This window comes from Ruditapes philippinarum, unplaced genomic scaffold (genome assembly GCF_026571515.1).
Source record: "Ruditapes philippinarum isolate M1 unplaced genomic scaffold, ASM2657151v2 ctg1742_1_1_1_1, whole genome shotgun sequence".
NCBI classification, from domain to species: Eukaryota; Metazoa; Mollusca; class Bivalvia; order Venerida; family Veneridae; genus Ruditapes; species Ruditapes philippinarum.
Window position 1 is genome coordinate 75,539 of NW_026864569.1, and position 8,837 is coordinate 84,375.

The 8,837-nt window shown below is 30.7% G+C and overlaps 1 protein-coding gene across 1 annotated transcript; it reads right to left on the minus strand.

Annotated features, from left to right (window-relative positions):
* Nucleotides 1-7,580: 7,580 nt before the first annotated feature.
* Nucleotides 7,581-8,415, minus strand: LOC132726109 (C-type lectin lectoxin-Lio1-like). The gene has a single exon (XM_060711378.1). The coding sequence runs from the start codon at nucleotides 8,334-8,336 to the stop codon at nucleotides 7,638-7,640; it is 699 nt and encodes a 232-aa protein (XP_060567361.1). The 5' UTR covers nucleotides 8,337-8,415; the 3' UTR covers nucleotides 7,581-7,637.
* Between the last annotated feature and the right edge of the window lie 422 nt (nucleotides 8,416-8,837).

The following is an 8,837-nucleotide window of genomic DNA, read 5'->3' on the forward strand; positions in this document are numbered from 1 at the left end:
ACGTTCATAACGCATAGCAGTCATAGTAATCACTATTGTGATGTACGAGTTCAGTATCGGGCTGCTGAAAGATATTATTATTGCAGATATATGTTAATCATGTGAAGAAATTTAAGCAGCGTCGAAAATGAAATGAATTACTTGCCAAAATGTAGGAAAACGTGCACAAAGTGTTTATATTTAAATATATATATTGTCTTCTATAAAAAATCACTATAATTGTACAAAATGCATGAGGCAAAAATATAAATGCTTAAAGAAATATGTCTTTTGAGTAAACTTATGGTCGCGTCTTTATCAAAAGTCAGCAACAAAAGTACCAAATACAATTACGTTTGTTAATTCGTTATATCTCCAAAATTGGCAGAATAAAGAGTATGCTTAATTGAATTAAATTTGTTTTTCAAAAATCATCGCAATGATGCAGTAACATGTGTCACACTTCCTTTAGATAATCTTATTAAAAATTGTGTATTTCAATTTCCATCTAAAGACACATTTTATCTGCACTTTATGTAGACAGGATTTGCTACTACAATAACGATGTGTTTTAGGTAAGAAATACAAATGTCATTTCATCCCTTCTTCATGACTTAAGTTATGTTCGTTTAAATGATTTTTGAACATTGATAGTTCACTAATTTCACTGAGTATCACTTATCATAGATATACAATATTTAACTTTTTTGGGGGTCGAAGCGAGTTGATGCTAATTTGACTTACTTGATGAATGGACACATTTTGTTAAATTCTGGCACAGTTGTGCGGTCACATCAGCAGGTGTCCGTTGTGTCCAAGTATAGAGTCGTTCCTTAGATCCCTCCTGTTACACTTTCAATAAGAATGTCCTTATAGATTTTATAATAGTGCCTTGCTTATATACACACCTTTAACGAAATTACACAAATGAAAATGTGGCTAGACAGAGTATAATATGCCTTTGATATTTACGAACAGAAATCGAGGCTTGTTGCTGTGTCGTGCGGGAGTTGCGTTCGTTGAACGCCGCCTTTCCTTGTTGATCTTGTTTATCATATTTTATTTGAGAAGATGGGATCAAATAAATGTATATTTATATTTGAACATCATTTAGTGAATACTGGAAGTTCATAGGTTACTTTTAAAAAGGTGTGACATAAACAGAGATACGCAATGGTTAAAGACTTGAATGTATTACATAAAAAAACACGTTATGTCATGGAATATATGCAAACGGTTTTATTTAATAGATTTGCTTATTAAAATTATCTACTTTGAGAGTGTGTATTATTTGAAAACATGACGACAGCTGCTGCCACATGCACTTTTAACTTGTTTAACTTATTGTGTGTTCTAATGTCGATTAAATTGGACTATTTCCGAGAATATAAAACTGACACTTTCCATTTAGTGTTGAATTTAGAATGCATTAGTGAAATGAAATAATATAGCCGCCTACTTTTCGAGCGTTTTTAATTACATATGTATATAGAGGATATTGAATGAGTGTTAGTTTAATACTTAATTTATTGAACGAGTTGAATAAAATCATATTATGCGAGCCTCTGGCGAGCATAATATTGTTTTATTCAACGAGTTCAATAAATTTGATATTTGATATTGATGTTTGATAAATTTGATATATTGTTTTATTCAACGAGTTCAATAAATTTGATATTTGATATTGATATTTGATAAATTTGATATTGAATCTACACGAATATAATATTCTATTTATTACATAATTATGTAAAATAAGAACGGTAAACTGTTAAAATGAGAAATTTTTCAATGACGCGCCCATAGTGTAACGCTAACATTAGCGCGCTTTAACGCTATGTTTCCATATAGCGCAAATGACGTCACGTCAAAGTGTTATTACACTAGTGTAATATCGTTTTTATTAAATGGCTTTATTACACTCCTGCGCCACGGTTTATGTGATAAATCAATTTATGTATAACAAGTGTTAGATCATAAGTCTTCTTACCACTCAACATAATTGATATAAATGAATCGAATACAGTAAAAGAAATTGAAATGATAGGTCAATTATCAATATAATAGCGAAAAAAACAAAAAAAAACGGAATTCCTAAAATACTCTTAAACAACAAAATTTAAATGTTGCAGGCCGGTTTGATTGAGCTGTTCATGTAGGGTAACGGAAAGTGCAAGTACCGTCTACAACCCACTAGCTAGTTTACATAAGTGATTGGTTGCCGAACGCTTTTGATCGGCGACCAGTCTGATTTCGTAATTAGTAGCTCGGTGGCGAATCGGAGACACGGCGGCGTACCATTGGTGATTCAATATTTAATTTGTCTTCATTGTTGCCGGATGATTTTGATGAAATGTTTAATCGATCAACATGCTGCACTACCTTTGGTCGCATACTGTACAGAAAACCAGATAATCAAGCATGGCAACAGATTAAAACAGTGAGCAAGTTAAGAATGAAATGACCGATTGTGTACCAACAGGCTGAATAACTGGTCCATAATGTTCCCATTACATTAAATTTTGTATGTTATGATATTTTAGGATTAATAAAGCGATTTGACAAAGTCATCCAGTTTGATTACAATTTTATTTGTGATGTTATTTAAAACTGTATCATCAAAAGTAGTACACGAGGGCAATTCGATAAACATTCGGCAATGTATGTTTTATGGTGTTAACTATTAATGTTTTGATATTTGACCCTAATTAAAAAAGTATTGTTTTATGTATTGTGAAAAAATTCTATTGAATCGTTTTACCTATAATATGTCTACCATAAAATTCCACGAATCTGTCGAACAGACTTCGTATATAAATGTCAAATGATAACGAATGATTGTCTATAAAAGGCTTTTAAACTGTTTTTGAAGTACACAGTGACTCATTTTACAAAATAGTTATAACAATGATATCCGCTTTCTCTTTCAAAATAAATCGGTTCGTTCAATTAATAAGTTATTATCTCAAAGTAATAAATTTTACACAGTGATTTCGCAAATGAAATTGTTTTCATAATTGCAAGCAATGTCATGCATCTTTCCATTAGCATTGTCCATGCATAAACACAGCTTTGTGATTCCATTGTCCGGCTCCCCACTGGCCCATTTGAAGAATTTGATTTTAGATCCGTCCTCAAGAAGCCATGGAGAATGTATGGGTTTTTTCGATGACCACCGATGGAGATAAAACGAGTTAAACATATTGAAACCAGTGTTAATAATTGTCTTCGAATTTTCAACTTAGAGTCAATGGCGAACCAAACTTATTCCACCTTCTACCTTGCATTGCTTTTCTGCTTCAGAATGTGATATCTTGGATAGATGTTTTTTGATGCAATATCCGAGCTTCGTAGTTTGATACGAGTGTGGGCATCGGTTTCTGCACAAGCTTAATTCTGTCTCATTGCTACACTTTCTGGACCGCTGTTTAATACCAAAATACCGGAAAATCTTCGCTGAACAAATTGACCATCTTGTCCATTCATTACAAGGATCGAAGTTATGAATGTTTTTCATGGCAAGTCCGACTGCTTGTAGCTTTTCATCATTTGTTTTTATTCCTAAATCAATCAGATATTGTGCGTTAACGTCCGAGGGAGCCAAGTTGTTAATGTCACTTCCATCAGCAGTCGTCAGGCATGAAACTACGATGGCAAGATAGAAAGCAAGTTTCACAGGTATCATAGTTTCAAATAAGCTTCTGAATTATTATCGGTTATAGTTATAAATTGTATATATCTCATGTTAAAAAGGTGATTAGAATATCTATTTTCTTTTAAGCTGTTCCCTTTTTAACACAAGAAGGCTAAGATATATGAAAATTCCAACATAAATGATACTATGAGTGAGCATAATACATCAAAATTCATAATTTCATTCCCCGTGTACAGGAGTTTTATTTATGTGAACAAAGGAAAAAGGATGACTTTAGAAAATAAAAAATATACTTAAATTCATATAAGCGTTTGAGCTGCCATAATGCATGTTATGTACGATCTTTTTTTTTATCTAGGAATAGCAATCAGTACATCAATTTTAAGTTCTATTTTTTTACAACCTATAAACAAAGGTAAGATTACTCTTTTTCCAGGTTTTAAGTAATAACCGTTTCATTTTTTCTTCTCTAATGTCTAGGTCATGTAAATAATAATAATAATAATAATAATAATAATATCTTTATTTAAAGAAGGTTACACATTAAGAACATACAATAACAATCATATATATCTTATTTCCAAAGTGGCCTTCTGAAAAAGAAAACAACAACAACAACAACAACAGGACATGCATAGGTAGAAAAATGAATGTATAATATGTAATTTTTAGAATAGTACAACTCATATACTTTCGACAGGCACTCAAACAACTTTTGTTTAAACATATATGTATATTGCATCATTTGTTCGTTTCGTTCATTCGTTCTTTCATATATTTATTCATTCATTCACTCACTCACTCATTCATTCATATGAACATCAAGATATGCTTTGTATTTTCTTTAAAACATTTAAGGTTATTAACATTACGAATATTTAAAGATATATTGTTCCATATGTTCATGCCATAATAAGAAAATGTGTCTTTAATATAATTTGTTTTAGGTCTTGTCCATAATACAATATCTTTCCGTGACCTAGATCTTAAGTTATATATTTTGTTGTCGGATAAAGTCATCAGTTCTGTCATATACGTCGGTGCCATGTTATTTAAAGTTTTAAAAACAAGCACCGCCGTGTGGTATTTACATCTGTCAAGGAACGGTAACCAATTATTAATAAGAGTTTCGAATAGATTTGTTGACGGAGATCTTTGAGGTTGCTGTAAAATGATTTTAGCAATTCGTTTTTGTAACTTACAAACATTATTTATGTAGTTTGTGTTTCCTTTACCCCATATAATACAACAATAGTCCATAATGGGCAATATATATGCATTGTAAAACAATAATTTCATATCAAAAGTGCAAAAAATACGTTATTTTTTTTCAATAAGGCAATTTTTCCGTTAAGTTTTTTACAAACATTGTCAATTTGCAAGTGCCATTTTAAGTTGTTATCTATGCAAATACCCAAGACTTTTTGATCAGTTACATTTTCAGAAGCTATTTCATTTATCTTAAGAATTAATTTTCTCATAATATTTACTTTCTGTCTTGTTCCTATTACCATACATTTTGATTTATCTGGATTTAAGGCCATATTATTTATTTTGCACCATTTGTCAATGTTATTTAAATGATCTTGAAGTTTTATTTCTACTTTTGATATATTTTCTCCGGACTCATAAAGAGTAGAATCGTCTGCGTATAAATCAATTTTCATATCATTACCAATGAAAGCTATGTCATTTATGTATATTAGAAATAATAAAGGTCCTAATATTGAGCATTGTGGAACACCGGAAATTATTTTCATTGTCTGAGATTGTGATCACCTATCTTAACCAGTTGTATTCTGTTAGAAAGATATGACATAAAAAACTAAACGGCATTTTCAGAAAAATGATAAAGTTTAAGTTTATGCAAAAGTATTTCATGGTCAACCAAATCAAAGGCTTTCTTTAAGTCTAAAAATACAGTCCCTATAATTTTTCCACTGTCAACATCTTTTAACCAAGTATCTATTAAACTTATGAGTGCAGTATTACATGAATGATTTTTCGAAATCCTGATTGTTTATTATGAATAATGTTCGTTTTTTCAAAGAATGAGTGTATTTGTTTGGCAATATGGCGCTCAAATATTTTGGATATAGTTGACAAAATTGATATCGGTCGATAGTTTATTTGCTTCATTCTTATCCCCCGATTTAAAAATAGGTATAACTCGAGCTTTTTTTAAATCATCTGGGAAAAATATTAGATTTAATACTATTATTGATAATTGATGCAATTATTGGTGTAATATAATCTCCACAAATATTTGATGATGTTTGGTCCAATTCCATCTAATCCTGTAGATTTTTTAATATTCAGTTTTTCAATAATAAGTTTTACATCAACGGTGTAATTAATTCAATATTAAATTCATGATGTATTAGCTTTTGGTCTAAAGTTTCTTTCAATTTTGAAAAATTTGTATTTGAAAACTTTGTTTTATGTATGACATTCGAGATATTGACAAAATACTTATTTAATTCATTTATAATATTAACAGTTCCGTAAAATTTCTTTATTACCTGTCACTAGTCTGTCTGGCATTGTAATACAACCTTTTTTATTTAGATTTGAAAACGTCCTTTAAATTTTTCCATAAAAATGCCGGGTCTTTGTTATTTTTAATAGCATTGTTAAAGAAATCTTTTACTTTTTTTAAATCATTGATGTTTATTTTATTTCTGCGGCAATTTGTATTGTTCATGTTTCCCCTACTTTATGATAGTAATCGTGTTCATGTATAAGATATTTTATCTCATCAGTAAACCATTCCGGGCGGTGTTCACGTTTGATACGTTTTTTCTTTTATTGGTGCATGCTTTTTCAAGATAGTATTTAAAATGGAGTAAAATAAGCTAAGGATTCATTCGGATTTATTACGTGCTCGACTAATTCAAGATCGGATAAAGCAAGGTCTGCCTGAAAATCAATTTCATTGAAGTTTTTTTAAAACATCTATATTTAATCGAATTATGTTCATTAATCAATCGGGTACTACATGCTTTCGTTGATCTTGAATACCTATCGGATAATGAATCACTTAATGAGGTATCAGAAACAAACGATTCAATAATATATCTGCTACTGTTTGTATAAACATGATCTATAATTTTTTTTGGGTACGTTTTGTTATCCTAGTAGGATCTGTGATAAGCTGTTTCAAACCATATTTCGTTATCAAATCACCCCATTTTGTATTGTCATATTTTTTCTTTTTATTCATTGGATAAAAGTTTATATTGACATCTCCTAGAATATGATATTCTATATTTGATATATCTATTATACTTAGTTGTTTTTCATAATCGTCAATCCAAGATTGGTGTACATTTGGTGGGCGATATATAAAATTTAAAAGAAAAGGTTTGCAATTTGGGTAAATAATTTCCAACCAAACAGATTCTAATTCGTCCGTTTCTATATCGTAACGGCGCCGACATGGCACCTTGTCAGCAATATATATTGTACAAATTTGTAAGATAGGTTATTTAGACCCCCTGAATTGACCTCAAAAAAGCATGTGCTAAGTAATTAGATATACAATGGATATATATTTTTTGGTTTTATAATGGTACAAAGGCTGTACATTTCGGTTTTATTTCAGCGGCAATTCAATACTGATGTGTCATACATGTTTGTACATGAGGGAAATCTGTAGAGAGAATGAACACAGAATAAATTAAGAATATTATTAAAGTACAAAATTTAAAATTTGAGAACGATGATAATGACGTATTTATAAATGTTGTTATAAGCTTTGCACATTTCAAAAAATTACAGACATGTATTATGTAAAAGAGAAGACAAACATATTCTAAAGATAAGGATTTTTATTTTCAATTCAAAGTATTAAATTGTAAAGACTCTTTAAAAACATGTTAAAAGTTTTTATATTTGCTAAAAAATTAACGCACATGCTTATACACGATAGCTTCCAGGTTAGCAATTTTATTTACACAATGGGTGTTCATTTGATTTTCATTCTGTTGATAAACATTTTCATTTAATCACCTGTTTTAGTGATTTCACAGAGGAAATGAAACTTCTGAGGACACGATGAATCATGCATAGTCTTTGATGTCTTCTCTAAGTACAAACATGGCTCTACATGCGGTTCGGATGGTGCCCACCTGAAAAACGTAATCCTTGTGCCGTCGTTGAACCTCCAGAATGAGCTATTGCCAATCCGCTGTCCGCCGATGTGTATATAATTAGCTACATTGTTTGGAAAATCCATTTCCACAATCGCATCATATTTTGCCTGTGAGTTGATATGAACCAAGTGTCCACCATCTAACTTGCAGTAGTTTTCTGCTTCTGAATGAAATTTTGCAATGGTGTATAATTTTATACAAAATCCATTTGATGTTGTTTTATAGTCAGACGGACATCGATTCCTACATAAGCGTAAGTCTGTTTCATTTGCCAAAGATGTGTTGACACATTTCCTGGTACGCTGCTTTATTCCAAAATAACGAAAAATGTTTGAAGTACATTTAGACCAGGTCGACCAACCATCGCAAGTTTGCTGATGGAGATTTTTCATGGCTATTCCAACAGCCTCTAATTTAGCATCGTTTGTTTTCACTCCAAAATCTATTAAATATTGTGCGTCAATATCTGATGGAGCGGTATTGTTAACATTATATCCTTTAGCATTTGTCACAAAAATTATGATGAGGGCAAATTGAAAACAATGCATAGTTATCTGCTTATATTCAAACCTGATATAATATAAATATATTTTCCTTGGCACTTTTAAGTCTAACAGATCAGGTCTATGTGTGATTTCTTCTGCACAGACAAAACTGTATAAATATTTATTTTACTCGCAATTATCTACAATCATGCTCGAAGTTAAGGCGCTTCAAAATACAATTGATACATTGTGTCAAATTTTGAAACATATTTATAAGAAAACCAGTTTACAAGATACTTTCAACACTGTTCTTAGAACACATCATTTAACTTATATATTTCACATACACACAGACACACGCACGCACACACATGTTCAATGAAAGTTCAAATCAGTAAAAGGGGAGAGCATGTAGCAATACGCAACTCTCATACCGCTTATAAAAACAGTGGCTTGTAACACATGGTTATTTAACCAATAATATTCGGTTTACAGATCACGTGCATCCCCAATTGTCAAAAAAATAAATAAATACAATAAATGAATAAAATAAAAAGATACAAA

Excerpts from the sequence above, each read along its gene's own strand:
- LOC132726109 (XM_060711378.1), bottom strand. The coding sequence starts at position 8,336 with ATGCATTGTTTTCAATTTGCCCTCATCATAATTTTTGTGACAAATGCT.